Raw genomic sequence first — 22,161 nt, 5'->3', positions numbered from 1 at the left:
CTAGGATGCATTTCATCAGGCCCTGGTGACTTGCAGGCATCTAACTTTTCTAAGTGCTTTTTTACTTGCTCTTTCCTTATTTTCTCTTCTAAACCTACCCTCTTCCCGTAAGCATTCACTATAATAGACATTCCTTCAGACTTCTCAGTGAAGACCGAAACAAAGAAGTCATTAAGCATCTCTGCCATTTCCGAGTCTCCCGTTACTGTTACCCCCTCCTCATTGAGCAGTGGGCCTACCCTGTCCTTAGTCTTCCTCTTGCTTCTAATGTATTGATAAAAAGTCTTCTTGTTTCCCTTTATTCCCATAGCTAGTTTGAGTTCATTTTGTGCCTTTTCTTTTCTAATCTTGCCTCTGCATTCCTGTGTTATTTGCCTATATTCATCCTTCGTGATCTGACCTAGTTTCCATTTTTTATATGCCGCCTTTTTATTTTGTAGGTCACGCAAGATCTCAAGGGTAAGCCAAGGTGGTCTTTTGCCACATTTTCTATCTTTCCTAACCATCGGAATAACTTGCTTCTGGGCCCTTAATAGCGTCCCTTTGAAAAACTGCCAACTTTCCTCAGTTGTTTTTCCCCTCAGTTTTAATTCCCATGGGACCTTGCCTATCAGCTCTCTGAGCTTACCAAAATCCGCCTTCCTGAAATCCATTGTCTCTATTCTGCTGTACTCCTTTCTACCCTTCCTTAGAATTGCAAATTCTATGATTTCATGATCACTTTCACCCAAGCTTCCTTCTACTTTTAAATTCTCAACAAGTTCCTCCCTGTTGGTTAAAATCAAATCTAGAACAGCTTCCCCCCTAGTAGCTTTATCAATTTTCTGAAATAAAAAGTTGTCTGCAATGCAGTCCAGGAACTTATTGGATAGTCTGTGCCCCGCGGTGTTATTTTCCCAACATATATCTGGATAGTTGAAGTCCCCCATCACCACCAAATCTTGGGCTTTGGATGATTTTGTTAGTTGTTTGAAAAAAGCCTCATCCACCTCTTCCACCTGATTAGGTGGCCTGTAGTAGACTCCCAGCACGACATCACCTGTGTTTTTTACCCCTTTTAGCCTAACCCAGAGACTCTCCACACTTCCGTCTCCTATGTCCATCTCCACCTCAGTCCAAGTGTGTACATTTTTAATATATAAGGCAACACCTCCTCCCTTTTTCCCCTGTCTATCCTTCCTGAGCAAACTATACCCATCCACACCAACATTCCAGTCGTGTGTATTATCCCACCAAGTTTCAGTAATGCCAATAATGTCATAGTTGTATTTGTTTATTAGCACTTCCAGTTCTTCCTGCTTATTACCCATACTTCTTGCATTTGTATAAAGGCATCTAAGATACTGGTTTGATCTTGCCTCCCAGCTTCGCCCTGACCCTCCTTCCTCTCTGCCATTATAGCCCGTGCTCCCTCCTGTTTCCAACCCATCTCCCAGGTCTTGTTCCCCACTTACCTGTGGGCTTTGCTCACCTTTATTTAACAGTTGTCGGGCATCATGGGTGGCCTTCGCCTTTCTGCACCAGTGTCACTCTGGTTTACTATAGAGACTTGTGCTGCTCTTTCTTAGACCCCGATCCTGCAAGTTGCTATGCACATGCATGGACTGTGCTTCACTGAAGTCACTGGGGCAGGTCTCCAGTTCAGGGGTCTGCCTGTGTGGGACAACTTGCAAAATCTGGGCATAACATCTTGTACCCCTTTAACAACATCCTTTTAGCAGCAGAGCCACTTAAAGCGGTCCAGTGCCCTTGCTTGGGCACAGTCATACTGTGATAAGCCCCTAACAGCAGTGTCCACATTAGGGGGCTGCACTGCTTTAACTATTTCTGTCTAAACAGAGAATGACTAAAGTGGCACAAAGTCTGTGTGTTGACCAGGCCTCTGCGCTGTGTGCGGAATCAGTAACTACGGGTTACGGACTCTTTCAGAGAACGCCCTCATTGCTGTCGTATTCTAATGACTGTCACGGGTGGTTCGTTCTCTCCTCCTCTCTCCAGGGGAGAATTGTGTCGGGCCTGCTGGGGCTGGTCCCTGCTATGGGGAGGAGGGAGAGAACCAGCGTGTCCTGTATGAGGCTACACTGTGAGTCTAGGCTGTGGTCTCCCTCCTCCCTGAGCTGATGCCAAGCCGTCAATAGCTGCATAGCTGCGATAGCATTGGTAGGGAGACGCGTGGAGCCACCCCCACATGCAACCCACCTGAAACCACTCCCTGTGCCACTGCTATTTCTATTTACAGGCCTCGATGGAGATAGCACACGAGCAGGGTATGCCTGGCTCATAGGGCAGAAACTGTCTCCTCCCTAAATGTGAGCACGCTGGAGTAGCTGTGCTGTCAGTTAAAGGTGTCCACAAGGAAGGTGGCACGGCGCAAGCATCCTCTAAACACCAGCATACCGGCATTAAACAAAGCTCCCTTTCCTCCCTATTTAAAGGAAAACAGGAGGTTACAGAGTGAGGTTACGGAAGTAGTTGAAAAGCTGTCGGATGTCTGAGAACGGGTGTCAAAGCTGCAGAAGGAGCTGGACTTCGTGTTGAAAGTACAAGGTAACATTCACTTATTCAAACTTAGCTTTTCTAGAGCTGGTCAAAAATGCCTATTGTTTAGGGGGAAATTCAGAAAAGTTTACTTTGTCCAGAACCTTCCTCACCAAATGTTCACATTTTTGTCATGAAAAACTGAAATTTTGGCTTTCAAAATGTTCTTGGTTGTTTTTTTTCTCTTTTTAAATGGAGTTTTCAGAAAGGCAAAACTTTATGCAGATATTCTTTTTTTGTCCAAAAACCAGAAAATTTCTACCAAACTGAAGCCTTCTGGTGGAAAATTTTAATTTTGGTCACAAAAATAATTTGAGCTCTAACCTTTCCCTCTGTCATTGAGATTGATAGAGTAAGATGGGCAGGGCTTGAAAAATGGACCTGAGGCCTATTAGGCGGTGTGAAAATGTCTGTCAAGCCATACCCCCTGCAACATAATGCTGTACCCTGAGTCATGACCTGTTTGTGTTTTTATATTTTCTTTCCTATCTCAGATCATGGTGGATCTTTCCCTTTCATGTTTTCCGCCTGTCTCCTCTTTCCTTGCTCTCCCTGCACCCAGAGCTCAGAAACCCTACCCAGGCGCCTGGGAGACAGACAACTAAACCCAGTAGCCAAAGGCTGATACAAAATATGAACTCCCCAGCATCCTGTGGGAATGGTCCAGTGACCAGCTAACTACCCTCGCTGGGCTTCTGCTGTTGGCGGGAGCTGCTGGCTGCTCCACTTTCTCAAAAATCAGGTCACTCTGGGCCTGGTCACTGAAGTTCCTGGGAATCTTTCCATCGACTCTGCAGAGGCTCTTATGTAGCTGCCTAAATATTGACTTTTAGGAGCTTACCTTTAGGCCGTGTAGCACGGTCAGAGGGGTGTTAATTCTTTCTTTTCCCGTGTGTAATGCATTTCTGGGGCGCTCTCTCTCCGTGTTGTAGCTGGACATGGTGGATCCGCACAGCACAGAGCTGCTCCATCAGGAAGAACGCTTTGCAGAGATCATAACAGAATATGAGCTGCAGAGTCGGGTATGTACAGGCAGCTTTGTTCAAGAAGGCTGTTGTGATGACAGCGTGCTCCTTCTCCGGTCTGGTGAAATGCCCCATGCTCTCCACATCCTTGGTAGGGCCGGGGGTGTTGTGACGAAGCAGTCCTGGTTCGGAGGTGGTGGAATTGACATGCAGGCTCTGCCCTGTCTTGGCAGAACCCAGTTGGGGAATATTTTGCAGGGCTCCCACACTAGCCCAACTGGGTGACTCACACTTCGTGGCAGTTCAACACAAGGGTCTTTCAGCCCTCTCTGTTCTGGGTGCATTTTGGGGTGCTTGGGATCATCAGCCCCACCCCAAATTTTAAATCCTCTTCTTTCCAGGCTCCCCTGCTCAAGCTGTGGCTTCTGTTCCCTAGTTCAGTACTGCAGCTACATGGGGGGGAGGGGTTTAACATTTTCAGAAGCGCCTGAGCTCCATTTCCAGCATAGACGGTGGTACGCAGGAGCCTACGTCTCGCTGGAAGTCAGTGGCACTCGGGCGCTGACCTCACTGAAATGTATTTGAAAACTTCCCCCATGATCTCAGCCACATCCTGGTCGCTAGAGAGTGCAAATGAGTATTGGAGCACACCCTCTTCGCAAGACAAAGGGGAGCGGCTCTGCACAGCCCTGTGCATGAGCACTGAGGCTTAGGAATAGCATCTGGCGTCCCGGGTGGCAGCACATTCTGTGGTCTGCAGAACCCTGGACCAGCCCCTACATTTTACTTGATCCCACTATAGGGTAAAGCTGATAAAACCCGAATGGAGCAAAAACTTGAGGGTAGGTTTTTATAAAACGCCCCCAGTGTCACTAATGATTTCCCGAGAAGGGCTGGCGTGCCTTAAAGATCCCTCAGGCTAGCTGCAAGCTCATCAGATACCATGGTGATGGGCATGATAGACAAACCTAGGTGCATGGTTAAATTGATCCCTGGGGGCACAGGTTTTCCGAGGGGTGTATTTTGTATTTCAAGAAACATAACTTTGTTCGAAGCCTTTTTTAAAAAAAAAGAAACAAGAATCTATTGAGAAGTATCTGCTGTGTATGCCAGAATTTCATTCCTTTCTTTGTTTGCTGGGCATCTTAAGGGGCTTGCTGTAGCAAGGCAATGTGCCCTGGTGCATAGAGCACAGGGCTGGTACTCAGACCTGAGTTCTGTCCCCAGCTCTGCCATTGGCCTGCTGGATGACCTTGGGCAAGTCATTTTGTCTCCCTGTGCCTTGGTTTCCCCAAATGGGGACCGTGCTCCTGATCTCCTTTGTGAAGAATGTGCTATGAGAGTTACTGGTGAAAAGCAGTAGACAGGAGTTAGGTGCTATTATTGTATTAGATCGAGAGTTTGTTTCTCCTCCTCGGGTCTAGAGTGAGTCCTTGCTCAAAGCCCTTTGTGTGGGGCAGTCCCCAAGGGGAGCTAGAGAGAGTCACGATTCCTGCCCAGGCAGCCCTTCGCTCCCCAGGGAGTGACTTCCTGCAGCCCTCTCCTCCATGCAGTGCAATTCCCCTGCCTCGTGCGGAATGCCCACTGGGACAGCAGAGTGCTGCGCTCCCCTTAGTTTGGGCTGGGTCCTGGGGCCACCATCTAGCCCCGTTTGTAAACTGAGCAGTGGCTGTAGAAATCCAGGGGCTGTTCTTATAGACCATCAAATGATGTCACCTCCCAACTGCCGGTGCAACTGTTACTGTTCCGTGTAATTGTTGTTAGACAGGATGTTATCAACTCACCTCTTCCTGTTTTTCTTTTCCCAAATCTCACAAACCCCCAACTCCCCCCAATTCGGTGCTAGCGGGTGAAGGTGAGCACTCCTACCTTGTGCATGCATGATTCAGACATTCATGTTGTGACTTTCACCTCCTGCATGGTCTCTTGGCACGGCCTGAAATCTTGGGTGTTTACAAGCATCGTTCTCTCAAATGCTTGAGCTTACGTTGTTAACTGACTCATGTATTTTGTATAGCGTGACTCAGTCTTTGTAACTGGTTTTCTCTGTGCGCACTTTGAACGTGCCAGACGTCTGCACTTCATGTAGACATGTCACCAGTTTTCCTGTTCCAAAATGCAAACTGTGTATATTGCAGTGTTTGATGTAGCCGTGTTGGTCCCAGGATATTAGAGAGACAAGGTGGGGGAGGTAATACCTTGTATTGGACCAATTTCTGTTGGTCAGAGAGATGAGCTTGTACAGAGCTGTTCTTCAGTAGACTGTTGTCTAAACAACCTTGGTGATACCACCTAGTACAAGGCACAAGTCAGTTTTAAGCAGGCGCTTACACCCATCCCTGTTGAGCAAAGCATTTACACATGGGCTTAAGTCCCACTGACGTTACAATAGAAGGTAAGCGGGTACTTAATTTGTTCTGAGTGTGACTTCCATGCAGTGCAATAGGAGAGAGCCTCTGTTTTCACTGCAGAGTCAGCTCGAGCTAGCGACGCTCAAGTTACTCCTCTAGAGTTCTAATTCTGTCAAGAGCCGGCCATCGTGTGAAATAACACCCACTGGTTCTGCACTTGCTTGTGTGAACTTGGAACGGGGTGCAAGATTCCTGCATCTGGATTGGCTGTCACCTGCCTGATTGACAGACGAAGGGGGTTTGCCCATTGGTCCATACTGGTGTCTCCATATTACAGAGATCAATTAATGATATGACGTACGCATGTGTGCACCCACCTCCTGTCCCAGGCTGGCTGACCCAGGGCCCGACTGCGGGAGTGGGAGAACACCCACCATTTCCACACTCCCCACCCCAATAGCTGTGGGCACTTGGCACTTCTAGAGCAACGCTGTGGCTGATCTGTGTCAGTGAGGTTTAAATGAGATCTGCTGTGTGCCTTGCAGGAATTACGGGATAAAAACGATGAGCTACAGATCGAGCTAGAAAAGCTGCGTTCCCAGCTGCAGGAGAGCCAGTACCGCAGGACTTGGCGTAAAATGAAGGAGAATAAGCCGGGAGGAAGACTGCTGCCTGCTGGTAACGTTGCTGAATAGCTTGGGGGGATGGGACACACTATCGTACGTAAACTCTGCTCAGACAGCAAAGGGTCCATGAAGATCAGCGTTACGCTGAAATTGCCCCTTAGTTCAGCATGTTACACTTGAACCTTGCAACACATGTGGCATATAAAATCGCTCTGTTTCCTGGCCCTATGGCTGAGTATCAGATAAGCTACAGTGTTCCCACTAGACCAAGCTGAGGTCAAGGGGGAGATTGAGATTTACAGGGTTGACCGGGAGACTCCATTGAAACAATCGGGAGTTGTGTGGCTAAATCCCTCTGGCTTTGAAAACCTCAGCTGTACGCCATTTCTTTGACTGTCAAAGCACAAGCCAGGCTCATGGGGCTACTTCCACAAGCACTTTGCACAGAGACCTGCAGATTCAGATGATGCTGTGCTGGAGGATTGGGCACGCAGCTAGTGAAAGTTTACTTACAGGGATGTAATACTTCAAGGTATCTCTGTACTGCAGTCACAGGGCTGCAATCACAGTGACTGTAGCACTCAAGTAGACATATCCAAGCGAGCTAGTTCAGGTCTGAAGCTTGCTGTGGCTTCACTGCTCTGGTAGCACCACTAGCTGAACTGATGCTAGGTCCGGGATGTCTGTGCGAGCTGCAGTCACCCCCTGCGCTGGCCACACAGACACAGCCTCTGGCTGCAATGCAGTGGGAGATGGACCATGCCAGGTAGGATTGTACACTGGGTTTTTTTGCTGTGCAGCGACTTTGGCAGATTGGACTAACATTCCTTCAGAAACTTGTTTTTAAAAATAAGCTCTTTTCTAAATGAAATGATGAATTTCACTGAATGCCTCCTTTCCCGTCCCCTCCCCCACTGCGCCAAAGTTACTCAAACGCATTAGACCACGTGGTGAATGGGGGAATCTTGCCAGCTAGCGCTGGACGCATGGAGTGACTCCAGGGGAGCATTCAGCCCTAAGTGTTTGGCTAGCCCGGCCTCGAGCACCTTTGGTGAGTTAGTTCATGGTCTGATGGACCTCGTTGTCAGAGGAGTGTCTCTTGTCCAGAAAGGCTGGAACTAGGGGTGATGGGGGGCCTGCTGCACCCCCTGGCTGGAAGTAGTTTCCATCATACCCAGGTTTTACAGTTTGGTTCAATGGCTCTCAGCACCCCCACTATACACATTGTTCCAGCCCCCTGCTCTTGTCTTTAATCCTCGTTAGTTTCAGGGTTTGGGGGCTTCAGCTAAGCCCCGTATTTACTTGTGTGAAAACAGATCAGATGCTGTTAATCTTAGTTTGTTTCTAAGGTTAAGAGCTGCCAAATCTGGGATGAGTGGGGAACGTGGAGTCTAATCTCTGTGGCAGTGCTCAGCATGGCGCAGATGCTGATAGCAGAGTGTTAGAAACCTCTAACAGTGGTCTCCGTTCTGAGGTCAGACCTGTTCTGTGGAGAAGGGCGAATCCCAAGTATGGTCCAGGGGCTAAGCTATGAGGCTGGGCCATGGCAGGACTCCCATGTCATCGGGAGCTCTGTACTGAGAGCCAGCGGCACGTGTGCCCCTTAGGGAGTACCTGGAGCTTTCTGTCACGGATGACTTGGGTGATTGATACCTGATTGTCACGCCCAGCACCACCTAGGGGAAGAGCTCCTTACTTCAGGCCGGGGTTGTTTCTGCCCGTTGAATCTCTTCTTCCCTTCTCCATGTCTGTCCTTCTTGTCTGTGTGTGTCTCCATGTTTCTCCCTTGGCATTTTCTTCCCTGCATTGAGTCCCTATGTGCACTCCCACCCAATCCCCTTGTGACATTACCCAGAGTGCAATCTGAACAGCTGTGTCCCCTCAGTTCTCCAGCCTGGGGTGCCTTTTTACACTGCTTTGCTGGGAGAGCAGCCGCTCCTGGCCTGCTCGCACCCAGACTCCAGCGTGTACATTACTCCCAGCCGAATTAAATCAGTGCTCCAGCCAGCCACTCATGAATTACATTACAGGGCAACACCAGCAAACTCCCAGTCTCAGACTTTGCCCCAGAAATGTGTGTCTTGTATTGCCCTGCTCTCTACTGGACAACACCAGCTGATGGAAAGTCCGTCATTTTATTATTAAAAAATGATATGCACCAGCCCTGTTACCTCAAATGAAGTGTCTCAAACACTTCAGTCCAAACACAAAACAAGTTTATTAACTACAGAAGATTAAATTTTAAGTGATTACAAGTAATGAGGCATAAAATTCAGAATTGGTTACAAAGAAATAAAAGGTAAAACACAAACTAACACCTTACTTAACGTGTTAAATGATTTCAAAGCAAAAGTCTCTCTCGCCACATGTTCTAGCAGTCTGACTAGCTGAATTCCTTTCTGCCAGGATCCCTCCCCAGTCCAGTGCTGCTTCCTTTGTCTTTCAAGTGCTGTCGATGCTGTGAGTAGAGATGAAGGGAGAGGTGATTTGGGGCAGGGCCACCCAGAGCGGGGGGGCAAGTGGGGCAATTTGCCTGGGCTCTGCAGGGGCCCCCACGAGAATGGCTGAAGCTCCCACTCCGGCCCCGGGCCAAGCGGAGGGAGCTCAGGCCCTGCTGGAGCTCGCAGCTCCACCCCCTTACCATGCGGCTCTGAGCGGGGAGGAGCTCAGGCCCCGCCGGAGCCACGCTGCAGCTGTTCAGGGACGCTCCTGGATGCGGCACACTGAGATTCCGATCCAAAAAAAAGTTTTGACAGAAAATATTTGTCCAACCCTTTTAATGAGCTTTTAGCATTAGCTGATGCTGAAAACCAGTGATACTTTGTAAAGAAGTTTTCTCAAAATTGGGTTTGTGCTGAGATGCGAAAGGTTTATTTTTCCCAGGGCTGCCCGTGGGGGGGTGGGGGTGGGGAGAGCAAGTGGGGCAATTTGCCCTGGGCCTTGCAGGGGCCCCCACGAGAATATAGTATTGTATAGTATTGCAATTTTTTTTTATTTTTTATGGAAGGGGCCCCAGAAATTGCTTTGCCCCAGGCCCCCTGAATCCTCTGGGCGGCCCTGATTTGGGGTTTCTGTTCCCCGTACTTTTTCCTCTTCTTTGAGAATCATCTCCAGCTGGAGTTCAGGAGTCAGAAAGTCTGTGGGAACCTCCAGCTGTTTCTTTGCCAAGATGTAAATTTCTCACTCTCACCCTTTCTCTTGCCAAAGCATGGCCACTTAACCAGATGATGGTCCATTTGATTTCACTGACACCTGGCTAAGGCATCAGTTTGCCTTTTGTCTATGAGGAACTGGTTTCTGGCTGCTTCCCCAGGTTTGGAATACATCTTAATAACATGAGACAGTAGAATCTTATAACTTTGCATACAATGTTGCCACACATATTTGACCAGGACAACAATGATCAGGAAGTCATGAGTTTTCAAATGATACCTTACAAGGCATGGTTTGAACAAAATTTATCATACCCTTGAAAAAGAGGTGAACATAGGGTATAACCTGTCACATCCAGCCACTAAGACAACGAGCAATTAAATAGTTAATAATGACATTTTAAATGTCACCACTGGCCTTTAGAACTGACACCTTGGTGAGATTTACTAGGGAGCTGAGGAAGTCACACCTCATGGCCATGGTTTCAGGCTGCATGCAGACTCAGGCAGACGGCGCTGCCTTGGTTGTATCTGGAGCGTTTTTTTCGGCAACCAAGCAGGCTGGAGACTCTTTGGTTAACGACAGCTAGGATTCCGCATGATCTGGATGCACCAAGTGGGCCATGTAAATCCATCTAGTAGGTTGGATGTTGGACTTTTCAGCTCTCGAGGCATGTACAGGCACCACTTGTATGTCTTCCTTTTGTTACACTGAGTCATCAGGAAAAATAACAAGGAATCCTCATGGCACCTTAGAGACTAACACATTTATTTGGTTATAAGCTTTCGTGGGCTAATACCCATGTCATCAGATGCATGGAGTGAAAAATACAGTAAGAAGAATATATATTATAGCACATGAAAAGATGGGAGTTGCCTTACCAAGTGGGGGGTGGTCAGTGCTAATGAGCCAATTCAATTAAGGTGGAAGGGCCTACTCTCAGCAGTTGACAAGAAGGGGTGAATACCAAGGGAGGGGAAGTTACTTTTGTAGTGCTAACGAGGCCAATGCAGTCTAGGCAGCCCATTTCCAGCAGTTGACAAGAAGGTGTGAGTATCAGCAGAGAGAAAATTACTTTTTGTAGTGAGTCATCAGAGACGCTTAATAACTCTGTTCTTTCTTCCCCTTGCTTTTAAGATGAGACCCAGAGAGGAGATCGGTCCCTTTTGGCGAGCCGGCAGCTATCTGCTGCAGGCAAAGCCGGTAAGGAGAGCAGTCAGCAGCTGTTTGTGCACATACGCACACGTGGGTTTCTCTAAAGAAGGTTGTGATCATGCCTGGTGTTTACATGGAGTGTAAACCCATTGAACTGGTGCCATGTTTCTGCACCTACATGTTTCAAATGGAACTCTTTCCTTAAATAATGTCTGCAGCGTTCCCAAGGAAACCGGCGCACTCTGAGCTTGGGAGTGGCTTGCATTGTTAGGTGGTCATTTTTTCTGGAGCCAATTGCCCTGGTTCAGTCTCGCTTCTCCTTGGAAAAGAGATGGGCCGGGGTGGGGGTGGGGAAGGAATTTGGGAAGATGTAGAAGCTGCCATTCATGGTGCTAACTCCCCATAAGTCTGGCTATGGACTAGTGGTTTGACAGCATCCCCTGCAACCTCCGTGGCCTTTAGTTGCTGCTTTTGTGGCATAGCTGGGCAGTTCTTCGGAGACTGCTCCTGCTGGAGGTTCTCCTGATCTAGAGCTTTTGGGCTACTCCACATGCAGGTAGGCGGATCCTACTGGGTCACATTGTACTGCAGCAGCAGGACCGTCCCTGACACTGCCATTATTTCTTCATCCACCACTGATGCTGCATTAGGTGGGTCCATTCTCTTGTAGCAGGAGAGCCATGGCAGCCCCTTGGGGGGACAAGAAGTAGAGAGTTTATACTTGGGCTGATCAGCGGCTCTCTCCAAAGCTGTCTCCATCACAGCTCCTCATTCACACGCAGGACAAGCTGTGTATCTAGTTCTTTGTTCTTCCGGGAGTTGTGGGCTGTCAGGTGTTTTGAACACAGCATGTGACTGAGGATTCTGCTTTGTTGAGCACCCACTAACCCACCACTTTGAAGTTAACATTCGATTTACTGTGCATATGCAGGTAATCTAGTTACACTGATTTTCATAACGGACATGCCAGTCATTCATTATAATAGGGATAGATAAACTGAAGACTAATAATAGTTTCCTGCAGTGTATGACATCTTTGATCTTAAGTTTAACTGAACAGTATCGCATACGTAATGTAAGGCAATTAAGACATGAAAAGGATTTAGCATCTAAAAGCTAATTTGGTTACGTTGGTAAACTTCTAACAGGACTCGGGGTCAGCAGACAGACACATTTAGCATCTACCCTCGATTTCTGTTACTAAAAAGGAATGGGTTAGTGATGCTTACCAGTACATCTTTTTGATATTCACACACAAGTGAGTTGTTCTGCTTACAGTTGCAGTGCTCCTTGTTAAGCTGTTACGGGTCTGATGCCGGTTGGCTGGTTTGCCAGTGTAATCCTGGGGTGCAGAGCAATCTTCCGTTCTGCACTGGTGGGACTCTTTCAAAGAGCTGTTTTCTTTTCAGGCGTCCTTTTTGTAGAAGCAGGTGTCTGTGCAGTGAGTATAGAAACGGAGCTCATGATAGAGCAGCTGAAAGAGCAACTTCAGGACCTGAAAATACAACTGGAAACCAAGGTGATGAGGGAAGAGGGGCTCTGGGGAACTTACAAATGCTGTGGCAGAGCAGTGTCATATTTCCTATTTCCTGTCTGCATTCGGGTGACTCAGTGCTCTTCAACTTTGCACCACAGCTCTCCTAGAGGGAACGGAACTCTTGATTCATGTGTGGTTAAGGTGGGGGAACTGGGGAGTATAGCCTCAACCCTGTTGTTCCCTGGGGTCCCTGTGTTATAGGAAGGTGGGGCCGGAGAGATGGGGCTTCATATGCCCAGACACTGTGCCCACTGTGCTGCTCCTGCATCTGTGCTTGTCCTCTCAGATCTGGGCCATGATGGTTCTCTAGGGAGTGCTGGCTCTGTTTGTGATGGTACCAGGGAGTAGTCCGTGTGCCTTCCCGCACACATCCCAGGGGTACACAGGAAGGGCAGCACACTACATGGACGTCTTGGCTGACAGCAGGAGTCAAAGCCACAGCTGGCTGTGTGGCTTAGGAAAGACTTGTAAAGGGTTTTGTTCATTTGCAAGGGCATGTTCTGTTGCACCAGCCAGCCCAGAGGAAATGCCTGCAGATTGGACATGCTTTATCCAAGAGACAGTAACAAACACAGCTCCTTGTTTCTTTCCTCTGGGATTTAAGAGGGATTCCAGGTATGGTTCTTGCACTCTGCAAGAGTTTTAGATTCTCTGCCCTGTGTCACGTCCCTAGTCCTACTCGCTGTAAAAGAGGGATTGGTTCCCATGCAGTTGGAAGGAGAAGTAGCAAAAGAATTCTGCGAATTCCTCCATGCTTGCCAGAGTCACGGCTCCAATTCACAGCTATTCAGACTCTATTGGACTCATTTTCAGTGTTTCCAACGGGATCGTTGTCTTGTGGGCTCCTGCTGGGCCTGTTGAGCTGCTGAAGAAGGCACACACACGATATAGTGCTGTCCTAATCTTGGGGAGTCCTGGTGGTAAATAGGAACAAGATTTTTCAAAGCAATTTAGGGAGACTTGGATGCCCGATTTCTATTGATGCTCATGGGAGCTGTGAGTCAAAATTCCTTGGGCAGCTTTGTAAATCAGCCTTGGTGTCTTGTCTCAGATCAGGTGTATTTCACTGACCTCGGTGGGCTTTGGGGTCAGGCCCGTAGTGAGCAATAAGGAAGGTTGTGCTTGGCTCCTGTGTGGATGCTCGTGGGGTGGAAGGTGCTTGGTTCGTTCCTACCCATGTGACTCCACGGAGGGGCAGGCACATGCTTCACTGGTTGTGAAGATGTCAGAATTGTTCTAAAAGCAAGAATACAGCTCTGCTTTCATTGTAACCCCCGAAAATGTTTAACTGAAATAATAAATCCTATTGCCTTATGTCATCCACTAGCTTTAATAGAAACACTGCAGGATTCCTCCAGGAGAGATTTTAAAATCAGAAGGGACCATTGTGGATCATATAATCTGACCTCCTGGATATCGCAGGCAATGCATTAAGAATGTTTTAACCTAGGTTAAAGGAAGCCAGAGATCAAGCTGTGATGCTATAAATGTAATGTTCCTAGCAGAGTGCAGGAAAGTGTGTTCAGGACTGCCTCGCTAACAGAACTATTTTTCCTCTTGCAGGTAAATTACTATGAGAGGGAAATTGAGTTAATGAAAAGGAACTTTGAGAAGGAAAGGAAGGACATTGAGCAAGGCTTTAAGATGGAGATCAGCGAGTTAGAAGAGCAGAAAGGTGACCTGGAAGAGCTCAAAGTGAAATACCAAGAGGTAATTGGTGGCTTGAAAGACCAGCTCCAGAAATCCACTCCCAGTCAGGAGCTTGAGAAGAGGTTTGAGAAGGAGAGGTCAGAAATGGAACAATACTATGCCAAAGAGATTTGCAACCTGGGACAGCGGCTGGCTCAGGAAAGAGACCAGCTGGAAGAAGAAATGAAGATGCAGCACAAGAACGAGCTACAGTTAACGAGGTCTGACACCCTTTTCTCTCTGGAGTGCAAGTGCATAATCGTACAAGAGATTGGGAATGGAGACTAGCTCAGTTCTGCTCTCCTCTGTTCAGGCTCTTGTAGTAGAGCAGGTTTATGGGATTGCAAGAGGTGGGGCATTATGCATTTAGTTTGGAGAGGTTTCAGAATTTTGCAAGCAAGTCAGGACAGTGTAGCAGTCTGTGGATCTAGTTTAAAGTGAGAAGTCTGTGCTTACCTTATGTGAGCATTTCAATGTCTAGGCTCTCGCAAGGTTTCCCTGACACTGATGGTTCTTCCTGATGAACGCAGAATGTTTAGTATGTCCAGACGCGGAGGGACATGAATGAGTTCAGCTCTCACCAGCATCTTCATTCTTGCTGCTTCAGCAAACCTGCCTGCCCTTAGACTGATCTACAGGCAGCAAAAGTGGGTTTCATTTCTCTTAATTGGCCAACCAAGGAATTGAGGGGTGTGTAGAAGAGAAAAGTAAGGGCTTTGTTCCACAATTTGGTCTCCTACCTGCCCCCAACCAGGCTGCTGTTCATTAGCTGTCAATTTCTTTTGCACAACAGCTTATTCTTTGCACTTACATGTAACACAGTGTGTGTGTGTGTGGGAGACTCTCATGCTTCTTAAATGGAATCAATTGTAAAAAATCAAGGAGCCATTGTCTGCCCCGGGCTGGTTCATCTGTCCTCTCCCGTCACTCCCCACCTCTATCCCAGGCTTTGCTCATACCTCTTGCTCTGCTGGTCCCTTTGTCTTCCCACATTCTGCACGGCTCCTTGTCTGGAATAGACTCCAGGTTCAGGAGTGGGGCGTGTGCAGGATTTGGTGTAAAAAACAGACCAGCAAAGCCTGAGTTGGGCAACTGGTGGTGAAGGATGGTCTGGGATTAAAGAGTGTGAGTGGCACCTGCTCTCATGCCTGGCTTGGGTGAGCGTAGGTAGGTCGCTTCGAACTCCCTGTGTTGTGATCTCCCCAAATGGCGACTGTTTAATATTTGCATTATAATAAAGTAGTCATGGCAAGCCGGTCAATTGACCAGTCAAATTAATTTCAATTGACCACCTACTGTTTGAGCCCACTCAAGTATTCCAGCAAAAATGCCTGGAGGTAGGCGGTGGCCTTCCTTTCTGATGGCCCGTGATCTGTTTTTTCATTTATTAGAGCTACATTTCATTGGTTTTTGCATTTTTCTGAGTTACAATAACTCAGGTACATCCCCTTTTATTGTACAGTAACTAGATGTAAGTATTGATCTGAGGCTGAGCTTATTGGAGGCTTTTTGTTACTGTGCTAAAAAATTACCGCTCTAAAATATTTGACCATTATTTAGCCAGTCAAACGCCCAGCCCTACTGTCAATGCCTGGTGCTCGGTGGGCTAGGCTCCGGACAGACACACAGGCTGCTACAAGTCCCCAAATAACAATTTCTTTGTGTGCAGAATGGAGCTGCACAGGGTCTCAGAAGATAACGCTTTGCTGAGAAATAAACTCAGAAGATTTCAGGAGGATGTGGAAGAAGCAAGTAATAAACAAAGGTAAGAAAAGAGCCCACTGACATTCAGCAGTTTGCCAAAGATGTATGTCTGAGTTCCTTAAAAGTGAAAGCCTCTGTCAGAAATGGAACATCCCTGAGCCTGTTGTCTGAACTGGAATCCACCAGAAACCGATAATTCAGTGCAAAAAAACCTAATGGGATGCAAGACATCAATTCAGATCTGGCTTCGAGAGGCAGCTTTGAGCTCAGAGTTTCAGTTGCTGTCTGGTTGTGACCAGCCTGAAACATGGGCAGTTGGCTGCAGGCTCTCTGAGCAAAGAATGCAAAACCAAGTGTGAACCATGACTTTTGGGTGCCCAACTTGATTCCCTGACTTTCAGAACGCAGCTGCTTGGCACCCTCTGAAAATTGGGTCCCTTTAAGATATGTCCAGCTGGGCACTTAAAATCACTAGTCAGGTTTGAAAGTCTTGGCCTAAATTGCTAGTGCAATGTTACATTGTTAGCCCTGGGCTAAGCTGGCATGATTACTCAGACTAGAATAACCATTCTCCTTCTTTTCATCCAAACCAGTGTTGTCATGGTGTTCATTCTGCACCAGGGAAGAGACTTCTACAAAAAGAGGTCCATGCTTTGCAATGATATGTGTTTCCCCTTCCAATAGGAAACAAATTGATGAATTGCAAAGAGAGAAGGAGATGGCGCTATCTGAGACAGAGGAGTTAAATCAATTGGTAAGAACCTACCAATGCTAAATGGCACTTAATTAGCCCTTCTGCTTAAGGATTTAGTGAGGCAAAGAGGGGCAGAGAAGGAGCATCCTGTGTATGACATGCAAGGAGTTTTGAGCAAAGACTTGGATCTGTGCATTAATGAACTTGTCATGGGACTTGCCCTGCTGACAGTTTCAAAGCAGGCTGGGACACCCAGGTCCCACTTACGTTAATGGGAATCAAGCACCCAAGTCCTTTAGGCGACTTTGAGCATTTCAGGAGAGCTGGATGGGAAATGTTTTTCATGTCTCAAATCTTTTAGAGTATGTGAAATTTCTTCACCTCTCAAATAGGGATGTAGTCAGTCTCTAGTACCAGTGAGCCCATAAAGACAATGAGCCAATAAAGACAATAAAGTCTGAAATATTTCATTTAGATTTCAACCTTTTATTCTTTTGTAACCTCGTTCAGCCTAATTAGCTTACATTTGGAATTGAAAAGTCATTTCCAATGGAAGACTGGATTATTTTTCATTTAACAAATGTCAAAAGGAAACATTTTGGCAACTGTGACTTTTTTCAGTGTTCTCGGAGTCAAATGATGTTGGCTGGCGGAGCATGATGAACTACACAGTCAGGAGCAAGGGCAGGGTGAAGGCTCAACAGATCCGGGCTAAAAGGGGAGTTTTAAACCATTTGAAAGGGGCAGTTCGCAACTTTCCAGTGGGACACTCAGGATCTAGCTTTAGTGCTGCTATGTGCTGAGCTGGAGGCCTTTTAAAATCACGGTGCTGGTAGTTAGAACAGTTATGGCCAAGTAATAAGTGTGGGTTCACTAGCTGAGACCCCATAAAAGGAGCTGGATATTCAGAAAGCCCTGAACCACCTGCTTTTGAAAAGTCACGTCTCTGCTAAAGTGCCTCAAAATGAGGCTCCCAAGATCACTAATCACTTAAAATTTTAGCTTGTTTTTTTCCCCTCTCTCCCTCTGAGACTTGTGGATTCATGGCAGAGACCTTTGGATATGTAGAGAGAATGATGCGTAATTAGCTGCTAACCAACACTGGAACATGCTCATAGACCAGTGTTAGGGGTAAAATACACTGCATGTTTATTGGGGCTTGTTGAGGTGATTTGAATAGCCTGCTGAGGCACTGTCAGGTGTTCTCTCTAGCTCTTCGCATCCAAGCATCTGTAGTGGCTCCATAGCCAAAATGAGGATCGGGTTTTCAGTTAAGTGCGGGGTTTAGATGCCATTGCTGGAGATGAAAACAATGTGCGTTATCCCCAGAATGACTGCCCTTGTTCTAAGGAATTAACTTCCTGCAGAGCTACTGTGTTTGGCTTTTCTTGGGAGAGGGTTGGCCTGCACTCTCTTGACACACCCTTCCACCACACTTGGTCGGGGCAGCCATGTAAACTCCCTGCAGCTAGCGTGTGAACGAGTTGTTGGCATTGCGAAAGGGGCTTGTCTTGGGACACTTTAATTCTGACTGTGTAAAGACACCCAGGTGAATCTGTGTGAATCCATCACCAGTGTCCACATCCTCTTCTGTGCATGGCCCCAACTCCCCCCTTCAGAACAAGACATACAAGCAGGAGATCTGCCAGCTAAATGCCAGGACCCTGCAGCTGAATAGCCAGCTGTCAGATCTCAGCCTCCAGAGCGAGACCAGCCACAGTACAATCCAGCTGCTGAACCAGAGACTGACCGAGACGGTGAGCCAGAAAGAAGAGGAAGCTGCTGTTGCCAAGCAACTGCAAGAGACATCAAGTAAACTGGAGCTGGAGTTTGGTCAGCATCAGTCAGCATGGCAGCAAGAAAGGGAGCTGCTCCACCAGCAGCTCAGGGAGTCCAGAGAGAAGGTGAGCTCTCAGCGGGGTGTTAAATCGACAGCCTGGGCTTAGGTTGTCCTGCGTGGTGTGCAGTACTGAAGCTCCTCCTTTCTGGAGGGGGATGCAGCCTGGCAGTGGTGCGTAGGAAAAGAAGCAAACTGCACTAGTTTGTGATGCCTGCCTGGGTCTCTTCAAAAGGGATTTGCAGTGCCACTAGCGAGGGGGGTGTGGCCCTCCCTGGCCACAGCTGCCTAGCTTGCTACAAGCCTATGGCTGCTCCATGGGGTTAAGTTTGCAATTCCCTGCGTGGACACGACACACCCACGGGCAGTTCGGCCTGTTGTCTTGGGCTGGCAAGCAGGGTTGACACAGGCCCCCAGCCTTGGGCTAACTCTGTGCCCATTGCAGTCACTGGGGAGTTTAGTTACTGCCTGGCCAAGGCTGAAGGCTTTAAAATTCCCAGCTGGCAGGTCTGTGAATGACGTTGCACCGTGCCAGGCTGATGGGTCTGCCATGACGCAGGCACCTTGTGACCATGAGGAGGGCACGGGGCTTCGTTCACCTCCACGGAACCGAGTGCAGGAACCCAAGAAATAGTCTGGTCTATGGGGTTCTACGCTAATGGGCGCTCCCACCCTTTGCCTAACAGGTCACTCAGGTGCAGGAGCTGGAGGTGGAACTGGAACGTGTGACACAGGAGTGCCAGACACTGCGGCTAATGGCAGCACAGTTCAGGGAGGAGCTGGAGGAAAGCCAGGATCAGGTACGGACTTGATGCAGATGCAGGCTGGGCTGGATGGTGGCTGGTCCTTGGCTGCAAGTGGGGAGAGGCCTGGGTGCAAGGAGCTGTAATCGCAGTACCTGTTCCATGCTAGCAACCCCTGTGGTACAAGCCCCCCCAAAGGGGCATAACCCTGGGGGGTCGCTGGCTCCTGTTGGCAGGGAACTGCTCCAACTGGGGGGGGGGGGGCAGAGACAACTGCCAGGTGTTGGGAGAAGCCCCCTCTCTGCTGGGGACGAGAATCGGAGGAGATAATGCACGATGTGCAGGCAGCCCCCAACTCCTGGGTGCCCTAGGACGTGTGGCTAAACCCCAGAGAGATGGCTGGGGCCCTCAAGGCCGCATGCCCAATAGTTATAACTTGGAGCAGGAAAACGATAAAAACGGTCACCTGGTGCCCTCCTCCCACGTGACGGGGTGCTCTGGGGTGAACTCCCCAGGCACCTATAGCCTTCCGCTCCATGGGTATCCTCCAGCCATCTCTGAACCCAGCCCGTCTCAGCTCACAGACAGAGGAACCAGCATCAGTCTCAGAACAGACCAACAAGAGCCCACTTCTCTAGCCATGGCTCCCAGCATGCACTGGGCCTCTCCTTAGCGTGACTGTAGGCCCTTCCTAGCGTGTCAGGGTCTCAGCTCCCAAGTCACAGGCCTTACACTTGTTACTAATGGTCTCTTGTAGGCAGGCCTGGTGTGTCTGTCACAAGAGCGGAACCGATGACAGGGCAGCTCGCACAGGGCTGGGAGAGGGCCTGCAGCCTGAGTGGTGCGTTTCTGGAGCTGCTCTCTCAGCCCAGGAGCGGGTAGTTCTGCCAATGAACAACATAGAGCGGGACCAGCCACGTCTGACAGTGTCGCATTGATGTTCCATCTTCTCTAGGAAGCCAATGGCTAATGTCCTTCTGGTTGTCTGTACGTGATCATTGAAATACCCAGTGGGAGTCCCCTGACCAGCCTTTCTGGCCTCAGTGACCTCACCCTGCGCCATGGCTCAGGCACTCATCTCTGTAGGTTACGCTGCTATCTTACAACAGGAGTACGTCCAGTTCTCATTGGGCCCGGACTGATCCCGGAGCCTCTCTCTGCACTCAGCACTGTGGTTAGCTGGGAGCACCCCTAAATCCCCATCCCTTCTGACACTGTTGCTGTCTTCCGCTGTGAAATGGTGCCTCAGTCTTCATTTTTCTCTTGTGCTGTAGTTATTAGAAGCCAACACAAGGCTGAGCCTGGCCCAGTCTCAGCACAGGCAGGAGCTGCAGCAGCTAAAGGACCACCTAGAAAGCACAGTCTCCAGGGACTGCCTCGCCCAGCTGCAAAGTAGGTGGGCAGAAGAACAGCGGAAAGTTCAGCAGCTACAAGAAAGCCTCAGCTTCCAGGCCGAGCAGGCGAGCAGGCAACTGGCCACCTTTCAGGTAAGAAGTGGGTGCAGAGATTTCTCATCAGCTTAGGTAATGTGACCCATGGAGAGGCCGCTGGCCTGGGACTTGAGATCTGGGGTCTGTTCCTGGCTCTTGGGTGACCCTGGGCAAGTCACTTCCCCGCTCTGTGCCTCAGTTTCCCACATCTGATGAATGAGAATGATGATACTTCACTGCCTTTGTAAGGTGCTTTGAGATCTGTGGCAAAAGGGGCAATGTAAGAGCTTGGTCGTGGAATGTACCATTAATCTTAAAAATCTAACACAAAGTGCAATCCATTGTGTTAATTCAAACTCCCTGAGTGCAGCAGCCTTTTCATTGAGCTGTGTTCCAAATGCTGGGAAACAAACATTTGCATTCAGACTGCCCGCACTGCTGAACTTCGTCCCGCGGCTAGGAACAGGAGTCGCCTTGGTGAGAGGCCGTACACCTGTTTGTGTTCACGGGGGGAAAGCCAGAGGCTGTGGAGTTGGGAGGTGGTGCTGGGTGGGATACAGGACTGACATGTGCCTGGTGACCCCTGCTACTAAGCCAGTGGGCAGTCGGGCTGGTCTCAGGGTGTGTCGCTTCAGGCCCAGTTTCAAAATGTTCTCCTTAAATCAGACAGCAAAATAAAACTGAAAAGAATGAAAAGCGACCCTGGCAGATAATGCCAGCAGTGGAAATCGAACCCAGGAAAACGTCAAAACAGGGCTTCCCACGTCACAGTCCCTGTCTTTGGGGAAGGAGTCTCCATGCAAAAGCAATTGCTTTTAAAGACACTGCTGTAAAGTTCACCCTGCATCCTTTAAAGGTTTTGTGCTAATCCCTAAGAGCTTCCACATAAAACCCATTCAGTCCTGTTTCTGCCACTTCAGTTAATGTTTGGGCTTGTCTACATTTACAAGGCTTCAGTGGAGACGCTCCCTATGCCCGTGGGAGGGCAGGTCCCCTACCTCCCCAAGAGGTGGGAGCTGGATCGACGGGAGAATTGATGTGTCTGCACTGGGGGTTAGTTCAGGTTAACTGCATGGCTCAGGGATGTGGATTGTTCACACCCCTGAGCAACGTGGTTACACTGATCTATTTTCCTAGCTTAGACCAGGCCTCGTTATCCCTCATTTATAAGGACCTGTTGGTGATCGTGGCCCCATTGTACTAGGCATAGGCGCTGACTCCGTGGGTGCTTCGGAGCTGGAGCACCCACAGGGAAAAATTAGTGGGTGCTCTGCACCCATCGGCAGCTTCCGCCCCCCCAACCCTCCGAGCGCGGCTGCGTCCCGGCTCCTGCGCCTGCCTCCCGGCTCTTCCTGCCTGGTCGCTGCCAAACAGCTGTTTGGCAGCGTTAGCACGCTTGGGGGGGGTGGGAACGGGAACATGGCACGCTCAGGGAAGGAGGTGGGGCTGGGACAGGGATTTGGGGAAGGGGTTGGGGTGGGGAAGGGGCAGGGCCATGGGGGGTTGAGCACCCACGTGAAAGAGGGGAAGTCGGTGCCTACAGTACTAGGTGCTGTATGCGCAAAAACAAACACAGTCCCTGCCTCCGAGAACTCGCACACTGGGGTTTAGACCGTGTGTAGAGGGGAATGAGCTCCCTCCTGGGGGAAGAGGAAGGGAAGGACGAGGGAGCAGCAGACGGGTGTTTGCATTAGCGGTCACAGGGGGCCGCCAGTTCAGCCAGTGCCCGGCAGGCGCGA

At 48.9% G+C, this 22,161-nt stretch overlaps 1 protein-coding gene across 1 annotated transcript in view; it reads left to right on the top strand.

Moving 5' to 3' along the window:
• Positions 1 to 22,161, top strand: part of NINL (ninein like) — a 51,453-nt gene that overhangs the window by 26,144 nt on the left and 3,148 nt on the right. Inside the window, 12 exon segments of the mRNA XM_030558291.1 lie at positions 2,436 to 2,540; positions 3,471 to 3,560; positions 5,350 to 5,358; positions 6,400 to 6,532; positions 10,771 to 10,836; positions 12,198 to 12,307; positions 13,889 to 14,235; positions 15,684 to 15,779; positions 16,403 to 16,472; positions 18,032 to 18,316; positions 18,936 to 19,049; positions 20,267 to 20,479. Coding sequence (XP_030414151.1) covers positions 2,436 to 2,540; positions 3,471 to 3,560; positions 5,350 to 5,358; positions 6,400 to 6,532; positions 10,771 to 10,836; positions 12,198 to 12,307; positions 13,889 to 14,235; positions 15,684 to 15,779; positions 16,403 to 16,472; positions 18,032 to 18,316; positions 18,936 to 19,049; positions 20,267 to 20,479 — 1,638 coding nt within the window.

Source organism: Gopherus evgoodei, chromosome 3, assembly GCF_007399415.2.
Source record: "Gopherus evgoodei ecotype Sinaloan lineage chromosome 3, rGopEvg1_v1.p, whole genome shotgun sequence".
NCBI lineage: Eukaryota > Metazoa > Chordata > Testudines > Testudinidae > Gopherus > Gopherus evgoodei.
Note: the sequence above shows the minus strand (reverse complement) of the source record. Positions and strands in the feature narration are given on the sequence as shown.